General features: G+C 44.4%; 1 protein-coding gene across 5 annotated transcripts in view; it reads right to left on the reverse strand.

Annotated features, from left to right (window-relative positions):
- Positions 1 to 20,645, reverse strand: part of TEX14 (testis expressed 14, intercellular bridge forming factor) — a gene marked incomplete at its 5' end in the record, with an annotated part of 79,758 nt that overhangs the window by 17,306 nt on the left and 41,807 nt on the right. For 4 of the 5 annotated variants that reach the window (XM_081218305.1, XM_081218304.1, XM_081218303.1 and 1 more), the window contains 11 exons: positions 2,590 to 2,671; positions 5,256 to 5,322; positions 7,344 to 7,463; positions 8,548 to 8,648; positions 9,488 to 9,769; positions 10,639 to 10,727; positions 10,927 to 11,052; positions 13,369 to 13,475; positions 16,903 to 17,786; positions 19,203 to 19,338; positions 20,145 to 20,335. In XM_081218305.1, coding sequence (XP_081074431.1) covers positions 2,590 to 2,671; positions 5,256 to 5,322; positions 7,344 to 7,463; positions 8,548 to 8,648; positions 9,488 to 9,769; positions 10,639 to 10,727; positions 10,927 to 11,052; positions 13,369 to 13,475; positions 16,903 to 17,786; positions 19,203 to 19,338; positions 20,145 to 20,335 — 2,185 coding nt within the window. The remainder of the gene's footprint in view (positions 1 to 2,589; positions 2,672 to 5,255; positions 5,323 to 7,343; positions 7,464 to 8,547; positions 8,649 to 9,487; positions 9,770 to 10,638; positions 10,728 to 10,926; positions 11,053 to 13,368; positions 13,476 to 16,902; positions 17,787 to 19,202; positions 19,339 to 20,144; positions 20,336 to 20,645) is intronic. The other variant, XM_081218306.1, reaches the window with a different exon arrangement.

Consider the following 20,645-nt stretch of genomic DNA (forward strand, 5'->3'; position numbering starts at 1 on the left):
TTGTTATATGAATAAATTTAACAAAACAGATTACCTGGCATATTGTCACTACTTAGGAAATACTAGCTATCATTATTATAGATAAGGAAATTGAGGCCCAGAAAGAGAAAGTAAATTGAATGCTATTGTACCAGGCACTTCGTCTCTATTATTAGTTTTTTAATTAATCTTTTTATTTTGAAATAACTGTATGTATATTCATATGCAGTTCTTTTTTTTTTTTAATTTATGGCTGCATTGGGTCTTCGTTGCTGCGCGCTGGCTTTCTCTAGTTGCAGTGAGCAGGGGCTACTCCTCCTTGCGGGGCATGGGCTTCTCATTGCAGTGGCTTCTCTTGTTGCGGAGCACAGGCTCTAGAGCGCAGGCTCAGTAGTTGTGGCACACGGGCTTAGTTGCTCCGTGGCATGTGGGATCTTCCCAGACCAGGGCTCAAACCCGTGTCCCCTGCATTGGCAGGCAGATTCTTAACCACTGCACTACCAGGGAAGTCCACATGCAGTTTTAAGAAATACACTTTACCCAGCTTCCCTCAATGGTGACATCTTGCAAATCTAATGAGCAATATCATGACCAAGATATCGACCTTGATATGGTCAAGATACAGAACATTTCCACCACAAGGACCCCTCACGTTGCCCTTTTATAGCCATGTCCATTTCCCCCCCACTCCCATCTCTTTCTTAACCCCTAGAAACCACTCATTTATTCTTTATTTGTACAATTTTATCATTTCAAGAATGTTATAAATGTAGAATCATATAGTAAATAACTTTGCAGGGGTTGCTTTTTCCACTCAGCATAATTCGCTGGAGACTTATCCCAGTTGTTGCATGTACCAATAGTTCATTCTTTTTTATTGCTGAGGAGCATTCCATGGTATGGATGTACCACAGTCTATTAAACCATTCACTTGTTAGACAACATCTGGGTTTCCAGATTTTGGCTATTATGAATAAAGTTGCTAGAAACATTCATGTATGTGTTGGGTTTTTTAAATATTTATTTATTTTTAAATAAATAAATTTTTTGGCTGCATCGGGTCTTAGTTGCAGCATGCAGGATCTTTCATTGCAGTGCAGGCTCTTCATTGCAGTGTACGGGCTTCTCTCTAGTTGTGGCATGTGGTTTTTCTCTCTCTAGTTGTGGTGTACAGGCTCCAGAGTGTATGGGCTCTGTAGTTCGCAGCACGCGGGCTCTCTCGTTGAGGCGCACAAGCTCGGTAGTTGTGGCGCGTGGGCTTAGTTGTCCCGCCGCATGTGGGATCTTAGTTCCCTGACCAGGGATGGAACCCATGTTCCTTGCGTTGGAAGGCGGATTCTTTACCACTGGACCACCAGTTAAGTCCCATGTATGTGCTTTCGTGTAAACGTAATTCTTCATTTCTCTGGGTAAATGCCCAGAGGTCATATTATTACTTTTAATCTCTATGTCAACATTCCCAGTAAGAATTCTTTTCTTTTTTGAATTTAGAATCTTCCACTTATTCAATAGAATTGAAAATATATTATTTAAGAGAGGTGAAAAAATAAAACTCAATGTTGTCTACAGAAACTTTCCTTAACCAGATGGAATTTCTCTTTTTCATTTGTAAAAGTAAAAAAAAACAAAGTAGCTTTTTCCTTCAAAAGTAGTATGCACCCATGGTGGAACATTCCAACAGCAAAGAAGGTTATAAGATAAAAAGCAGGGCTTCCCTGGTGGCGCAGTGGTTGAGAGTCCGCCTGCCGATGCAGGGGACACGGGTTCGTGCCCCTATCCCGGAAGATCCCACATGCCGCGGAGCGGCTGGGCCCGCGAGCCATGGCCGCGGAGCCTGTGTGTCCGGAGCCTGTGCTCCGCAACGGGAGAGGCCACAGCAGTGAGAGGCCCGCGTACAGCAAAAAAAAAAAAAAAAAAAAAAAAAAAAAAAAGCAAAACCTCTGGACTCTCTCTCCAGAGTTAACCACAGTATAGACTTCCAGAAATGTCGACACACTACAAGGATTATAGGTATCTCCCTTCCCTCTCATTTTTACACAGATGGTATTAAATTACATACACTGTTGTGCATTTTTTTCAATTAACAATATGTCCAGTGATGATTCTTATCTCTATTTTACAAATGGGGAGCTAGAAGAGAGGGGTTGAGAAATTTGACCAAGTTAGAAAAGCAGAGTCAGGATATGAATACAGATAACAACTCCTTTTCACGACCCCTCACAATTCTGCTGAACAAGTCCTAACAAAGCTAAGCTGCCCAAAGCTTACTGTTATAACATGGTGGCTATTATATTTGAAGAAGAGCAACATGTAAATATGGGGCATTACCATCAATTAACATTATTTCTAGGAGTCTGAAACTGTGAATAAAATAATAGCATAGGGAGCTTCCCTGGTGGCTCAGTGGTTGAGAGTCCGCCTGCCGATGCAGGGGACACGGGTTCGTGTCCCAGTCCGAGAAGATCCCACATGCCGTGGAGTGGCTAGGCCCGTGAGCCATGGCTGCTGAGCCTGCACGTCCGGAGCCTGGGCTCCGCAACGGAAGAGGCCACAACAGTGAGAGGCCCGCGTACCGCAAAAAAAAAAAAAAAAAAAAAAAATAGTATATACCTTCGTATAGGTTGGAATTGAGACCTGGTCAAAATTTCAGCATTCTTTCCAAGGTTTTTTCTCATTTGGAACTTTTCTTCACCTGAAAGAATAAAGTACATGCATTTTTTAGTGTATTTTTGCCATCCCAGATTATTACTTTCATTCTCTAGAATTTTCCTTGGTCTGGTCCAGAATAAGAAATAATCTGCATAAACGAAGTGCTTACTAATTGGGTTTGGAGTGAGCACTGTAGAAGAGGTTTTTGCTCTCAAAGTTTATCTCCCTTGCTCAGAGGGGAGAACTATATTCTGACTCTCAGAATACCATCAAGCCATTTACTGCCCTTTCAGTTATAACTGCACAGTTATTTCTGGAGACAAATGTTGTTTTGTCTTTTCAGGAAGGCAAACTGACCTGGTTCCTGTCAACAGACACCAGGGGGCGTTGAAACCAAGAACTGTTTGTTCACTAAAGATTCCAAATAGAAAAGACCACGAGGGCTTCGCTGGTGGCACAGTGGTTAAGAATCCGCCTGCCAATGCAGGGGACATGGGTTCGAGCCCTGGTCCGGGAAGACCCCACATGCCGCGGAGCAACTAAGCCCGTGCGCCACAACTACTGAGCCCACGTGCCACAACTATGGAAGCCCGTGCGCCTAGAGCCCGTGCTCTGCAACAATGAGAAGCCTGTGCACCACAAGAGTAGCCCCTGCTCGCCACAACTAGAGAAAAGCCTGTGTGCAGCAACAAAGACCCAATGCAGCCAAAAATAAATAAAATTAAATAAGTAAATGAAAATTTTTTTTAAAAAAGACCAATGTTCTGGGCATTCCCAGAACATTAACTGTGTCTCTTGGCCACCAAACACCACTTAAAGAGTGGCGATGGGGTCTTGAGTACTAAGGAGCTAATTCAACTGTCTTCTGTTCTCGTTGGCCTCAAGCATCTGAAGTCACACCTCCCCAACTCTCAGTAAGGCCTCTGGACACACGGGGCTAGTGTCCATTTTCCTTCCCACCATTACATAGCTCTGGTTTATAGAGAAGAGGACAGACAGACCAGCCTGCCCCGCTGACAAATGCTCATGATCCGCCTGCCATTCTTTAGGTCCAGGAGGTAGTCTGGTAGGCAATGGGAGGCCCACTATAAAAGTGCCACCTTCAGCAGAAGCCAAGCTACCCTGAAACCCCACCAGTGGAGAAGCATAGGGGTTCTTCTTCTTTCCACCCCTTTTCAAATGCCTAGAAAGCGTAAACACCTGGAAAGCATAAATGAATTCCTAATAAGCACAATTTAGACCTGGAGGGGAACTTAGAGATTTTAGAGTCTAACTTTCTCCTTTACTTTACATGGAGGGAAAATGGGGCCCTCAGGTGGAGTGACATGCCCAGGGTAATGCAGAAAAAAAAAAAATCAGTGGCAGAACTGGGCTTGGAACCCAGCATGTATGCAAGTTTTACCCCTGTTGTATTGCCTGGCATGGAGAGGATATATTGATATATCAGAGCCCTAGTGAAAAAAGGGGGAGGAGAAGGGCTAAAAGGAGGAAACAGAGTAGAAATCAGAGGCTGCTACATGTACTTTAGATGTTTGTATCCAACTAGCCCTGGTTTTCTGACCTGCCTGCCCCATAACTTCTCTATCCTACTCAACTCTCTTCCAAACACTAGTGAAGTGGCCATGTACAGGTCAGGCTCACACAGAAAGTGATCATGGGCAGAGGCTCCACAGAAAGAGCCGGGTGGCCAGAGACCCAGGTTTGGGAACTTTAAATACATATTGTCCTGAGAATTCAACTGTTCGTCTAAAAGCTTACAGCTTCTTAAAATACTTGTGCCTGTGACAGGGACCTGCATCAGGTTAGAGATGGCAGCTGGAGTATGCAGCAGGAGGAAGGGAGTGTGGTCGGAACCTAAACCCACCCAGCCCAGGTTCAGACTGTCGAGACACGACCCTGGACCGAGCTACATGGCTTGGTAGGTGGATAACCCTGGTTTTAAAAATGGATGGTTGCATACCTTAAAAGAGCGAAAGTGCACAATTTTTTAAATGCCTGTATCAGAACCTGTGGTTCACTTATATCTTGTCTTGTGTCACACCCCAGCTGCTGATCCAAGGTTAACTTCCCATGTAACAGGAAGCAGTTGCTAAGTTATATAGAACCCAAGGCCTCCCAAGGGAAGGATGTTACGTTGACTGTACTGTTGGCTACTATTAACCCTTTGCTAAGATGCCAAGCAACCAAAGGAAAATGGTGGTGAAATGTCTGCCTTTTGGGGTAGAGAAGGACATGGAAACCTAGTTCTGGTTGTCACTGTGTCAATAACTAGCTGTGTGGCCTAGGTCAATCCCTCAGGTCAGCTCAGCAAAGATACCTGAACACCTGCCATGTGCCACAAAAGAGCCTGAAATCTAGGGAAAGAGACTACAGGGGGAAAACAGAAGAAGAAGTGACTGCTATAACGTATGCTCTAAGAATGCAAGGGGAGGGATAAGTAACATGATGTATGGATGTCATGAGGCTAGTGAGGGGCAGGGGAAATCACTGAGCCTAAGTTTTCTCATCTGTGAAATGAACGGTCTGGAAGGTTATTTCTAGGGACCTTTCCAGCTCCAAACATGTGTGATCTGACAGAAAGTAAAGATGAGGGACCCTCACAGGAATCTGCCCTGAGGGCTTATTACCAGAGGCTTGAGGTTGGGCACAAGCATGTTGCATTCCTTCAAGGTCTTCTTCAGTGGGACTTGAGGTCTACAAAAGAATGAAAGGGCAAAGAAAGGAGGGTCACTGGAGGCAGACATATCATCAGAAGGTGGGGAGAGAATTTCTTGATGGTCTTAAACCTTGAGAATCTTCACAAGGTTCCTACATCTTCTGTAGAAAAAGAACAAACCTTCATCACAGACGTCAAGGACTTATTTGTACTGGGTCCTTCCTCAACAACAATCCCTCCCCCACCTCCCAGTCTGAGGTGGAATCGGGTGACTTTTCCCTTCATTATCCCCTCCTCACCACAACCTTCCAACAAAGATGTTTTGATCCCTGGGTGCTTTATCAGAAAAGCCAAACAAGGTAGGAAAAACGGCCCAGACTGCAAAGCTACTCTATGGGGTAAGAAGTCAGAACACTGGTTCCTTTGAGGGGAGGCAGGGAGTGGGAGGAAACACAAGGAGGTCTTTTGGGGGATCAAGAATGATCTATTTCTTGATTTGGGTGCTGGGTACACGAGTGTGTTCAGCATGTAAAAGTTCACGAGCTGTACACTGAAGATGTATGTAGTCTTCTCTGTTATACTTTTTATATACATCTACATGTTACATGTATGTAAATATGTATGCTACATGTATATACATATGTATGTATATATACTTTATAAATTTTTATTAAAGATTTTCTTAATGTCCCAGTCCACTGCAAAACCAAGAATGTTTAAAGGATTAATAATGGAAAATTGCTCTAATTGAGGTTTCAGAAGTGCCAACAAGTGGAAACTACGCTTTTTGATGCATCACTGAATTCTTCTTGTCAGTCAAATGTTGTGACTCACATGTACAATCCTCTCTTTCCTCTACCGTACCTTCCATATTGGTAAAAGAGCCTCAAAAAGTGGCAGGTTGGGGACAGGTGAGGTGAAAATAACATAAGTAAATAAGATAATCCAATAAGTTTCATCTTATAAATGAAAATACTCTGTACAAACAGCTTCTTGCAAAAGCTAGGCAGATCCCAGAGAAAGCCCTGTGTACTGGACAGCCTCACATTCACTGCTGACACTGTGCCTCTATTCCTGGCTCTCTCGCCACTAAACCTGGCCAGGCCAGGGCTAATTCCCTACCTGCGTTCGCCAGTTCTTCACACAGAGGAGTAACAGCAGGCTGCCTTCTCTTCCCCTCAGGAAGGATGTGTGAATTGGGTAACATGAAGGAAAGTGTTTTGAAAAAAGAAGGACAAAGTGCTGTACAAATGCAGGAGCCACAATTTTGGGAGAAATTGCTTACGACCTTCATTATAAAAAATCTTGGGCTTCCCTGGTGGCGCAGTGGTTGAGAGTCCACCTGCTGATGCAGGGGACATGGGTTCGTGCCCCGGTCCGGGAGGATCCCACATGCCGCGGAGCGGCTGGGCCCGTGAGCCATGGCCGCTGAGCCTGTGCGTCCGGAGCCTGTGCTCCGCAACGGGAGAGGCCACAACAGTGAGAGGCCCGCATACCGCAAAAAAAAAAAAAAAAAATCTTATTTTTCACATGTTTTTTCAAAACACACAAAAGCACTGATAAATTGACATTATATACTTTTATGTGTAAGCTATTTTTCTTAATAAAAATAATTTTAAAGGAATAAGGCAACAGAAAAGCTGAAGATGTACTTTATCCTGAACTGTAAATTTTTACCTCTAAGGGCTTCCCTGGTGGTGCAGTGGTTGAGAATCCGCCTGCCAATGCAAGGGACACAGGTTCGAGCCCTGGTCCGGGAAGATCCCACATGCCGTGGAGCAACTAAGCCCGTGCACCACAACTACTGAGCCTGTGCTCTAGAGCCCGCAAGCCACAACTACTGAGCCCACGTGCCACAACTACTGAAGACTGTGTGCCTAGAGCCCGTGCTCCGCAACAAGAGAAGCCACCGCAATGAGAAGCCCACGCACCGCGATGAAGAGTAGCCCCCGCTCACCTCAACTAGAGAAAGCCCGCACGCAGCAACGAAGACCCAATGCAGCCAAAAATAAAAAACAAACAAACAAATAAATAAATGTATTAAAATAAATTTTTTTACCTCAAGAGGCAAGTCTCCTTGAGCAGTTGAGGAGTAAAAATATTCGTGGTCTGGAGTTAAAAATTCACCTGTTATGTCTTCAGAAGACTCTGGTGAACAAGTTGATTGCACAGACTGATCCTATTAATAAGGTAGGAAATCACTTTAAGTTGGTGTTTATTGTGAACAAATCCCTTTATAGCTGGAGGCAGTGCTAACGATGGAGTAGCAAAAATTACTCTGTGGTCGGGGTGACACTCTCTGAGACCTTCCTGCCTACTTGCACCTCTGGCCCTCCTTCCCCACAGTGAGCTGTGAACCCTCTGGAGCAAATGAGACAAATGACAGTCCTGAATCTCAACATCCTTACCTGCACAGTGAAAGTGGGGGGAGGCTGGGTGACGTTTTTGCTCTAAAATTCACAGGAAGAAAAAAGTCCCTAGACGACTCAAGGTGGGGACTGAATTTAAACACCCCGATCCTCAAGAGCCTAGATACAGTCCACGTGTTGGCGTTGTCCTCCAGGCTGAGGCTGCTCAGAACTGGGACTCCCTCAGGTATTCCCGTTTAAAGGCAAGTGAAGAAGCATGACTTTGGGGCTTCCCTGGTGGTGCAGTGGTTAAGAATCCACCTGCCGATGCAGGGGACACAGGTTCGAGCCCTGGTCCGGGAAGATCCCACATGCCACGGAGCAGCTAAGCCCGTGTGCCACAACTACTGAGCCTGTGCTCTAGAGTCCGCAAGCCACAACTACTGAAGCCCACAGGCCTAGAGCCTGTGCTCCTCAACAAGAGAAGTCACCGCACTGAGAAGCCCGCACACCGAAACGAAGAGTAGCCCCCACTCTCGCCACAACTAGAGAAAGCCTGCGTGCAGCAACAAAGACCCAGCACAGCCAAAAATAAATACGTTAATTAATCAATTAATTAAGAAAAAAAAAGAGTTGGTCTTGTCTAGCCAACTTGATAGAAAGCTCAAGGGTCAGAACTGAATATAACACTTGTCTGTGTTTTCCCAAGCTCCAATATACACAATGCTTTGAGTTGAACTAACCCAAAAAGTATCAGGCAGGGAGGAAAGACTTCTTCTTTCATGTCAGAGACATGAGGGCACAGCTCCAACAAAAAAGAACTGCTATAGATATTATTTCAATGTCATAATACATAACAACTCAGTTCTAGCAGGTCTTTGGGTTCAAGTTGGCTCTCCAGGCAGCATGACTTACGTTGTAAGACTTCTCAACAACCACAGGTGCATCAGAATTTTCTTCAAAGACTTCACTATGCTCTGGCTGCTCATTTTTTCTGGGGGGCAGGTGCCTGATACCTAATAATCATAACACAATCATTGTCATTTGGTGATATTCAAATGGCATGGACGGGGCAAAGGGTGGCGTGAGAGAAGAGATGTAGGCATATTCTGCCAAGGGTGGCTATGTTTCATATGTCAAATCAAAGTGGAGACTAGGCTAGTCTGGCCCCAGCACGTGGCCCTGGATCAGCCACCCTTTTGCTTACCCATTCAAGAGCGATGCTTGACAAGGAGCAGGTTTTAAATACCAAAAAAATCCAAACCAATAGATTTTCTACCTAAGATAAATAATAATTTTAGATGTACCTTCCTTTGATTTGCAAACAACTGTGAAACGATATCCCATGCCCTGATTGCAAGCAAATTACCAGGTAGAAATACACAGTCTTCCGTTTTCACCTACAAATCTCTAAAAGTGATGACAGTAAATGTCATTTGTCTCTAAGTTCCTCAGGCATAGACTCTCTGAGAGCCAGTAGAATTTTTCTGGCTTAAAATGCAACGCAAAGAAGTGGGCAGTAGGGAGTGGCCTTCCACCAATGCCCTCAGGTAAAAGGTTCGATTCTTTGTGAGGTTAGACCCAGATCCAGGGTCAGTGCATGGAGATTATTTTACTTCCTTTGGACAAAGGAATCTGCTCTGGTAATAGAAAAACTCACGCATCTCTGGACTTCTTTACCTGTCTGAAGGACAGTGGGATTAGAAGGGTATGCTGCTTTTCCCTGGAATTCAGGATTCCCAGACAGGTAGGAAAGGAAAGAAGACCAAAGGAAACATTCTAGGAGGTTTACTTATGTTTGAGAGCTGACAACTTGCTAGAGCTCACCCACCCTGACTCGTCCCACTGAACGTACCGCTGAAGCTTCGAGGCCCTGGCTGTCTGCCACACTGGTCACCGTCGCGGTCACTGCTGTCTGTTTTGTCACACTTGGTATTTCCTCCTGGCTCATCATTTTTCTTGGGATGCTCTACAGCTTGCCCCCAATCCATGTGCGCAGGGACCCTAATGGGGGGCTGCAGCAGGGGATCAGGCCTGTTTTCAGCCTCGTTTTCTAAAGTCACACTACTCTGAGGATGCCAAGGAGGTCCTGCCAGCTGCCCAGTAGCTGCTTTCTCTGCCATTTCTTTCACCTCCGCTGGATGTAAGAGAAAGCAGCATTTAAAAGATTACTGTGAACGCTGGAAACAAAAGCTTTAGATTCTTAAAGAGTTATGTCAAATTTTATAGCTCATATGGTCCCAAGGATTGCTTTTTTGGAACTGCATCATCCTTAGCTTGGCCTGAAGCAGAGGAGAGGAGAGAATTGATGATAGAGTAAGGGAAAGGCAGGATTTCCGTTAGTTACAGTGCTTTTTGCTGAATTAGAGTAAAAAGTAACAGGAAACTTGTAGATGGACCTTCTTGCTGTGAAGATTTTATAAGAAAATGACATCTGAAGCCCCTAGTCTGTAGAGACTAATGGAAGGAATTCTATTTGAGTTTGTCTAGCCTTTCTAGACCACACTGAGCTCATATTTTGGGAGGACATATGTATGTGTTCATGTGTGTTTTCACTCCAATTTTCTATACTTTTGCAATGTCACTTAGCATTAGTATCAAAAAACATAGATGCTGTATCCTTTTAAGCTTACAAGATTAAACTGATACAAAAGGATAATGCCCACAAAATATGTGAAAGTGACACTGCAAGCTCTCTACCTTAATAATGTTATATATTAAACATCTATATTGTGTATTTTTACATGTGTTATATAACATACACACATATATATATGTATACACATGTAGAATAGAAGTATTTCCTATATAGTATAGAAATGAATAAAGCACTTCTCTTCTGCAGTTTGTAATCAGAAAGGTCTTGCTTTTAAAATGGAATGATCTAAAAAGAAAAGAATATGGGAGAACAATGCAATACAGGCTGTGTACTTACAGATAACAACAAGGTTAGAAAGATACTTTAAATTTCATTTTGCTCAACAGAATCCATGACTTTATACTCACTTTTCCATTTTAAGTGTATCTCTCCAGCATCTTCATTATTTCTTGACTTTGTGTTATAGATTTTAGAAGACACAGATTCCATACTGATCCTGAATTGCACAGATTTGGGGGAAGGGGGCGAGTGGACACAGACACATCAGTTTGCTCAAGTTCCTGGCACAACCCCAAGCCCATCAGCCCACCCGAAGGACTGTCGCCTATTCTCTGAGCCGTTCCTGAGATTGCACCGACTCCTACCCACCACCAAGAGGCACTAGACTACCCAACATTCAGCCCACAAGGCTCTACCTGGAAGAGCCTCGGCCAGGGCTGGATGATGTGAGTGGTCCCTGTGGGCGGCCTGGCACGGTGAGGAGTGCACCACTGAGCTGTGTCGTTCTGGTTCGGGCACTGGACTCTCTAGGCCTTCCCTGGCTAAGAAATAACAGGAGTAGGTTAGAAGATCTCGAGGTAGAAGACCCACAACTGAAACACAGTTGCACTAGACAGAATCCTGGTCCTTGGGCTGTAGCAGAGCCCTGCCACAATGCCACAGAACATAGGTGAAGTTTCAGTAGCTGTTCCTGCCCTTTGATCAGAATCCTCTGGTAATATGCACATCTGCATATCAGTGATAGCACAAAAGCTAACATTTGTAAAGATGGTCTTGAGGCACCAGGGGCTCTGAAGAACATTCAGAGATCTTCAGCCTAGTTTCACCGAGTTCGAGACCATGTCCTGCCACTGGCTAGCTGTCTGACTTTGGCAAGCTTCAATCTCTCTGGGCCAAGGTTTCCTCATCTGTAAAACAAGGGAGTTTCTTTTTCCTCTAAATATTCCATGACTATATATATGTTATCACCTATTAAACTAACTCTTTGAAAATGTGTGATCTATAGCATAGATGTGAATTCCCTTTTATCCAGAATACCCCACTCTCCCACTGGATCAGAGTGCAGAGACTGTTGAATTGGAAAGGTCACATCTAATCAGTTTCTTTGAAGAGCAGTTTGGCAATAGCTATCAAGAATCTTTAAAATGTTCAAACCCTCTGAGCTAGTAACTCTGCTTCTGGGAATCTATCAAGGAAATAACCCAAAATGCAAAAAAAAATTTACTGACAAGTTACTGTAGCCCTATTCATAACAGGAAAACAAACAAAAAAAAGAATAAAACAACCTAAAATTCAACAATGTGGGAAATTCAACAATTTCAAAGTAAGTTTACAGGATGTTTTTAATAACAAGGGATAACCATGTTCTAATAGAAAGCAAAAACTGAGGATACAAAATTGCCTACATGTATATAATTACAATTTTTTTAAGCATACAAAAAGACTAGGTGGATTGGTAGCAAAGTGTTAAACTTTTCTTTAGTCAGTTTTTTGTTCTCCTGGGGGAAGAGGGTGGAGCTGGGCAGGCGAAGCCACAACTACAGCTTTTGCTTTGTCATCCAGTGGCTATACCATCACCCTATCTGCCTCTGTCCATGACGTGACTGCTAAACTCTCTGATGCCAGTTGGTGGTTCTTCAGTTAATTTCCTTTGTAAAGGTAAAATACACTAACCTAAAATGTCTGGGCATTTTCCTTGATTCTCCCTTAATGTACATATTTAACCAAAATGAATGGAACAGTAAATTTGTCGTTAGTTTTAGCCACCACTGGGGGTAGGAACAAAATTTTCTTTCCAGGAGGACTGACTTCAAGCTGTGGATTAATGTTGCCATTTAACCACAGAAAAGGAAAACTAAATGGATATAATACTCTATCTTGAAAAACATTTATTGCTCCATTAATAATTCCTCCTATGCAGGGACTTCCCTGGTGGTCCGGTGGGTAAGACTCCGTGCTTCCAATGCAGGGGGCCTGGGTTCGATCCCTGATCGGGAACTAGATCCCGCGTGCATGCCACAGCTAAGAGTCCACATGCCACAACCAAGAGTTCTCATGCCGCAACTAAGTGTCCGCATTATGCAACTAAGAGTCCGCGTGCCGCAACTAAGACCCAGTGCAGCCAAAATAAATAAATAAATAAATAATTTAAAAAATAATAATAATTCCTCTTATGCAAAATAAAATTTGTTTTACCTAAGTTCTTAAAAACCCAGCGTACGCATACACTCTCCTTCCAGTGATTTGTGCCGACACCAATTCATTTTGTTGATCTGGCTAAAAATCAGAGGCCGCAAAGTAACAATGATACTGTTCAACCCCCTCCTTCTGTCTCCCAGAGTCAGTGACGCTTATTTTGAACAACACTGGTTTTCACATAGTTTGGTTTCTGTAGCACTGGTGCATGGAATACTTGGCAATTCTTTCTATAAGAAAAACAATCTGGGGACTTCCCTGGTGGTCCAGTGGTTAAGAATCTGTGCTTCCAATGCAGGGGGTGCAAGTTCAGTACCTGGTTGGGGCACTAAGATCTCACATGCTGTGTGGTGCGACCCAAAAAAAAAAAAACAAACCCCACAATCTGGGCAGTTTCAGAAAGGCAGGATGCTTTGCTTTTGACAACTGATGAGCTCTGTCTGGCTAACCTGCCAGCCACTTGATGTCCCCTGCAAGTCTCCATTATACCACTATTCTCACTTATGCAATGGAGAGAACTTGCCAAGATCTGTTTCTGGGTTACTGTGCCTCATCTCTCACAATCTCTTTGTCACTAGACATATGAAGATCATTAAGTGGCCTCAGGGTCACATGGGAGTCTAAAGACATGGTGACACAGAGAACAATACATGTGAACCCACCTGCTCGTATTTTGGTTCCTGTTTCTTTCCACACTGTCCTTGGCTCTGTGAGTGGGCTGAAACTGTTCACCTCTGCTCTGTGTCCCAGGACCACAAGGAGATGGCAGCTTAAAAATCAGGAGACACGTTTCAGTGCTTTGATGAAGGAACTCCTCTTCCCCTCACTCTCACATTCTATATATATATATATATATATATTTTTTTTGGCTGTTTTGGGTCTTCGTTGCTGTGTGCGGGCTTTCTCTGGTTGCTGTGAGCGGGGGCTACTCTTCGTTGCGGTGCACGGGCTTCTCACTGTGGTGGCTTCTCTTGTTGTGGAGCATGGGTTCTAGGCATGTGGGCTTCAGTAGTTGTGGCACGCACGGGCTTAGCTGCTCCGTGGCATGTGGGATCTTCCCGCACCAGGGCTCGAACCCGTGTCCCCTGCATTGGCAGGCAGATTCTTAACCACTGTGCCACCAGGGAAGTCCCTTCACATTCTATTTTTAAAGGCAGTCTCGCTAAGTGTGTAGAACTATCCAGACCTCTCAAGACAATTTCATTTTGCATGTTTCACATCTAGTAACGTATCTCTTAGCTGGAGGCCTCTACATAGAAATGTTGGTCCCCAAGACTCCAGGCTGAACAGGGCACAAGTGGAGAAGGAGCAGACAAAATAGACATCAAAAATCCCCAAACTTGGACTTCTCTGGTGGCTCAGTGGTTAAGAATCTGCCTGCCAATGCAGGGGACACGGGTTCGAGCCCTGGTCCGGGAGGATCCCACATGCCATGGAGCAGCCAAGCCCGTGTGCCACAACTGCCAAGCCTGCGCTCTGGAGCCCACGTGCCACAACCACTGAGCCCGAACGCCACAAATACCGAAGCCCGTGCGCCTAGAGCCCGTGCTCCGCAACAGGACACCACAATTAGAAGCCCACACACCACAGTGAAGGGTAGCCCCCGCTCGCTGCAACTAGAGAAAGCCCGCACACAGCAACGAAGACCCAACGCAGCCAAAAATAAAAATAAATACATACATACATACATAAATTTATTTTTTTTTAAATCCCAAAACTTTCCCCTATATTAAGGCAGCAGGTTTTGTGGCAGGAGCCCCAGGCTCTGGGTTCTAGTCTGATCTTTGCTCAGACTAACCTAAGAGAGCCTTATGTTTCAGTTTCCTCATCCATAAAACAGGGACAATAATATCTACCTAAATTCACCAGGGGGATGCTATGAAAATAAAACACAACAACAAAAAAAGGCCACAATACTTCGGAAATAGTAGAAGCAAAATAAATGCAAGCCTATGCCCTTGATCCAAAAGAAAGACTTTGCGATCTGCTTACTCCAGTTTTAACAAACTTAGTTAATTATATTTCCTAACCTATTAAGGCAACAAATGGGAGATTTGGGGATGGCAGCAAGATGCCTAAAGGTGAGAAGATACATAAAAATGATCATAATCTCTCTGGAATATGACCTCCAGAGGCTCTCATGGGGTGGCAGCATTGTATCATGGAACACCACAATAACAGCTGTTCAGAAAAGTGTCACGGTCACCAAGGAAAGGCCAGGATGTATTTAGAATATATCCAAAGTAGGTATTTAGAATGGGAAGGGAAGTTTGTCATGTTTTCATTCAGTATGATTAAAAATTTGAGAATGGAGAAATTAAAAGAATGAATTTCACTTGTCTGAAAAAATCATTTCGGTGAAAATGCCTTACTCCTTGATTATGCTAGAAAACCAGGGTACACTTTTTAAAGAACAATTGAAATATGGTAAAAGTGTTTTCCACATGGTCTCATGTACTAGTAGGTGGCTTCCAACAACGGCTGTCCTCAATTCCTTCCCTCCCTGCCATTTGGGAGCTGGAATCTACTTCCCTCCCCTTGAATCTGTGCTGCCTTCATGACTTTGACCAACGGAAAAGCAGCAGAAGTGACACTGTCCTAGTTTTTAAGAGGCCTGGCCGCTTCAGCTTTCACTTGGGAAGCCAGCTGCCATGCTGCAGAGAAGCTTCGGTGAATGAAAAGCCAAGCGCGAGAGAGGCCATCTGGGGGAGCCTAAGGCACCAGACAGGTAAGTGAAGCCTTCTTGGGTCTTCTTGCCCAGCCCAGCCTCCAGCTGAATGCAGTCGAGGGGGTGATCCCAGCCGATGCCACATGGAATGGAAGAACCACTCAGTTAAGCCCTGTCATATTCCTGACCCACAGAATTATGAGAAATAATAAAACATTGTGATTTTAAGTCACTAAGTTTGGGCTTTTGTTGTTGTTGTCGGACAGCAATAGGTAACCAAGACACAGTATACAATAAAAGTTATTTCTAATGGTTTTCTAGCAAACTCTAACTTCCAGTAGAAACAGAAAAATTAAGAATCTAAGTAAATTCCTTGTGCCTCCTCTTTACATAAAAACAAATGCCAAGGCTTTTCCAAATGTTCTAAGTGAGGACTGAAGCCTCACTGAAATTCAGCAAGGAACAGTGAAACAGCCCTAGACTGGGAGTCAGAAACCTGCCCCTGACCAGCTGTGGGCCTTGGCAGTAGCGCAGCAAGGCACGGGGGTTAAGTGGGAGTCGTCTGCCCTGTGCAGGCCTACGCGGGTGCACTGCAGGTGGAGGATTTTAAAACAATAATAAAACTCACCAAAAGCCTGCTTTTCATTACCATGTGCCAGCAACTCTAAACAATTTTAGTAATAAGATCTTCCTTCCAATGGTGCTGACCTCTCCTACTCCACCCCGCTCTCAGCCACACCAGTGGATCTTGGAAAGTTTAAGTCTCTGAGCTTGAGCTTCACACTCTGTAAAAGGATGGGCTCAATCCACCTCTAAAATTCTGATTCAAGAGGCAGCCAGCTCTGCATGTGTGAACTTGTTCAAATTCATTCGTTTAGTCCTTCCCTCAATGACTGTTTATCAAGTACCTTCTACGTGCTAGGCCCCCTTCTAGGTGTGGGGACACAGCATGAGTAAGACCTGCCCTTAAGAAGCTCTTGGAGGAACCACTTGAAGAGAAACCCATGGTTTCTCACATCCTCTGAGGCATCTTCTTTGACTATCGAGTCCCTCTGTTCCCCACTGGTGTCTGAGATACTCACAGTAGAGCTTGTGGTTCATGCATCATAATATCCCAGGGTCTAATAAATAGCCTCTTGCTCTATAAAATGTTTGTTGAATGAGTGAATGCATGAATTAAAAAGCAATTTAGAATGGGGATTAATACCTGCCCAAGATACCATATTTGGTGAGCTGAACTATATAAAAGTGTCAATCCTTGATTTTTTTAACCTATACAACAATTTCACATGGTTCAAACTTCTCTGAATTTACAGAGAAAGACATGGGCTGTGTGCTGGGTTTGGAACAGGAGGTGAAGAGTTATCTATCTTGGAATTCCAACCTAGAGGCCTTACTTCCCAAAGCCAAGAGGACCCCACTGTGCGTTGGCTGTGCAGACGTCAGTCCTTGCTTGCAGGTTAGGGGCAATGCTGAACCTGGCTCCAGAGCCTGCTGATGCTGCCCTGCTCCCACTTCTCAGCCTTACCTGTTGGCCCTTCTCCGACTGATCCCTAGTGCTTTCTTCAGGGACTTGGGGGAAAGGGGTGAAAGGTGTCCAGCCACAGCTGCTTCTTTTCTTGGACCTTTTGCCAAAATGTCCTCCTTGGAAGTCTCTCATTGCTCTTGGAGACTTTGCTAGGGTCGGGCAGTTGCCCTCAGTGTCCGGCTGCAGGTCTCCTGGCAGCTGCATGGCAGGAGGCATATAGCTTGAAGATGGGGGGCCCACGGTTGAATGTGAGTCATAGCGGCTTGCAAACTCTCTTGAGGAAGCCCACAGAAACCAGCCCTCCTGCTCCTTCTGTATCATCTCAAGCTTATCTATTTTCTGTTGAATATTCCTCAGCATATTGGCATTCTGGTGCAGAAAGGTCTGTGAAATCTTTAGATTCAGCACACACTTACTGATGTACTGCTCGGTCAGGGACCTGTTGCTCACGTTGCCCTTGGCTCCTCTGGCTGGCTCAGGCAGGCTGGGTGAGCTACGTGAACTATTCTGCCAGCCCCAGTCCTCAAAGGAGAGCTCCGTGTCAGCTTCTGAAGAGCTGTTGTCCTCGTGGCAAAACCAGCACAACGCCTCTCTCTCCATCTCTTCCGACTCTTCTTCCAGGGACTTCAGCTCTTCTACCTGGTTTTGTCTGGCCCCCTCAAGAGATGAACCAGTTCCTGGGGGCTCTTCCTCTTTGTCATCGCCCATGTCCAGGCAGCCTGAGTAGATTTCGTTGACTTCGAAGCTGCAGAGGCTTGCCTGAGAAGCAGCATCTTGGTTCTGTGTCTCCTGGGCCTCCAGACTTGGGTCTGGGACCGGAGGCTCTGGTGTTGCTTTCTCGGTGGGAGTGGAGTGACGCCTTGGTGAATGAAGCTGACCACCTGCTGAAAAGAGTAGCAACATGCAGCTGATTAAAGTGATTGCAGCAGCTCAGCAGCCTTGGCTTGTTGTTCAAGCAGCATGAGAACACAGAAAAAAGCTTTTTATCTTCCCACTCACTTTCCAGTTAGGAAGACTACCAGATACACACACAGAGGGTGAGAGGGTATTTCTAACTAGTTTGACGTGGGTTGAGATAGAAAATTTGGGGGACTTCCCTGGTGGCCAAGTGGTTAAGACTGGGTGCTCCCAATGCAGGGGGCCCGGGTTCGATCCCTGGTCAGGGAACTAGATCCCACATGCATGCTGCAACTAAGGAGTCCACCTGCCACAACTAAGGAGCCCACCTGTTGCATCTAAGACCCAGTGCAACCAAATAAATAAATAAATATATATATATATATATATATATATATATATATATATATATATATATTTATGTAAGAGAAAAAAAAAAAGAAAATTTGGGAAGGATCAAACCCAGGAGGAAATGTTCTAAGCTTAAGTTATAGTATGTTCAAAACACGCATAACTTCAGGACAAGCAAATGACAGGCCCCTGAATCTTAGGACTAAATTCATACTTTACACAAAAGGTGTTTGAATATTCATGTCAGTTCAAGTTGTGCTCTTTGTGAGCATCTGATCAAAGAAGCTGAGACAATGCCCAAGAAGCCACTGCACTGAGAGAGATAATACCTCAAAAAATAACTCCAGGACTGACTACCCACCACCCCTGGTTGATGGTATAGAGCTTGCAGAGAACGGGTCGAAGGAGCCAAGGTAGTAAGAGCTTGGAGGGCCGTTCTGGAGGCTTCCAGGCTTGTCCAAAGAGTCAGAGAAGAGTCACTTGGCCAGAATCCAAAGGCCTATGCTCCAGCTGCGTAATAAACCTGGAATTGTGAGCAAGCCACAACCTCTCTGAACCTTAGTTTTCGCATCTGGAATATGAGGGCATCAAGCCAGGTGATTGCAAGGTCCTTTCCAGCTCAGAGCTCTAAGGTTTCCAAGTATACTAAAAAGCAGTAAGGCTTTAGAAAAAAGGTTGGAAGGAAACACCAAAATGTTAACAAATTATTTCTGACGAATTGAAATGTTAAGTAATCTTCTTTGTATTGTTTAGAATTTTCTATAATGAGCAGGTAATAGTTTTAAATTTTAAAAATCACCATTTTTATTTGTGAAACAATTAAATACATTCCTAAATCATACTAGAAAGAAACAGATTGTTACTGCACAGTTCTGGATCCAATCAAGGTGTATATGGAGCCCAAAAAGTTTAACTTAATAATTTTAAGGATCTTGATTTTTCCCTAAGGCATCCATCTTTCCCAGTATAAGTTATGAGTATAGTTTGGAGGAGTTGATTAGTTGCAGCTCTCAGAACACATTCATGTCAAAACCTGTGGGTTAAGGCCATACCTGTTTCCTTCAGCTCTTTTATTTGCAATGGATGTTCTGAAGTCACTCCTAAACAGACATTGACATCAGGATGGAGTTCATATCTCTGCACCCTGGGACTCACAGTTGGCTGAGTTCTCTGGGCTCCAATAAAATCCTGTAACAAGGGGAGTACCGGCAAGGACATGTCTGCAATCATCTGAATGTCACTGGTGTTTTAGAAACATATCTAGGTGTCAAATAAACCCCATTACCCCTGTTGGGTAGACTGACTATAGTCCTGATAAACGAATTAACTGTTAATTACCAATATTTAAAAAGTAATAACAGGGACTTCCCTGGTGGCACAGTGATTAAGAATCTGCCTGCCAATGCAGGGGACACGGGTTCAATCCCTGGTCTGGCAAGATCCCACATGCCACGGAGCAACTAAGCCCGTGCACCACAACTACTGAGTCGGCACTCTAGAGCCCGCGAGTCACAACTACTGAGCCCATGTGCCACAACTACTGAAGCCCGTGCCCCTAGAGCCCGTGCTCCCCAACAAGAGAAGCCACCGCAGTGAGAAGCCCGCTCACCGCAACGAACAGTAGCCCCCACTCGCCACAACTAGAGAAAGCCCGCGTGCAGCAACAAAGACCCAATGCATCCAAAAATACAAAAAAAATAACAAAATAAATTTTTAAGAAAAGTAATAACAGTAGCTGTCATTCATTGAATCGCACTGTGTGCCTACAGGGTGTCCCTTTTACGTACTGACTCTCCACAGCCTCCCTCCACAATTCCCTGCTGCCCTCACCAAGTTAGGCAGTTAGAATTTTCTTGGGAACACAGAGAGGGTGTAATGAAATGAGGATTTCCAAAATATCCTACAACTTGGTCTCTAGCTTCTTCTTGGTCTCTAACTCCCTATCCCCTGAGATAGGTAAGCAGAAATAAACTCCCAACAACTTCACAGCTTACCTTTAAGTCATTTTTCAGGATATACTGGATATCTTGAAGGTTCATAGTTCGGTCTTTCTGGTTGACCTGGATGCCTGACATAACGATGTCATAGTAAGGTTTCGGAAGCCTGACATCAGCTTCTAAATAATTTCCCAAGACTATGGTTTCTTTAATAACTGAGCCATCTAAGTCATCCCAGGGTATGCTGTCTGTTAAGGAAAAAGCCATAGGAAGGAGAGACATTAAGAAATCACATGAAATTGTCTAACTTTTGTCAAGTCACTCAACCTCTTTAAAATTAATTTCTCTCTGTAGAAAATCTACCAGAAGCCCAATAACAAAGGAGAAACCACTTGACCCAAATAACAGGGAAATCCCTGCCACAGAGACAGGAAAAAATCGTGTCAGCCTCATGTAGGTATGGACTCTCTGCTGGCAGACCTGGGGACCACAAGGGAATGTTTCCTGGTGTCAAGTAGGCTTGCCCAAGACATTCACGTCATGGAAGGTGTGGTTTTT

This window comes from Mesoplodon bidens, assembly GCF_964165515.1.
Source record: "Mesoplodon bidens genome assembly, chromosome: 19".
In the NCBI taxonomy this organism is placed as follows: domain Eukaryota; kingdom Metazoa; phylum Chordata; class Mammalia; order Artiodactyla; family Ziphiidae; genus Mesoplodon; species Mesoplodon bidens.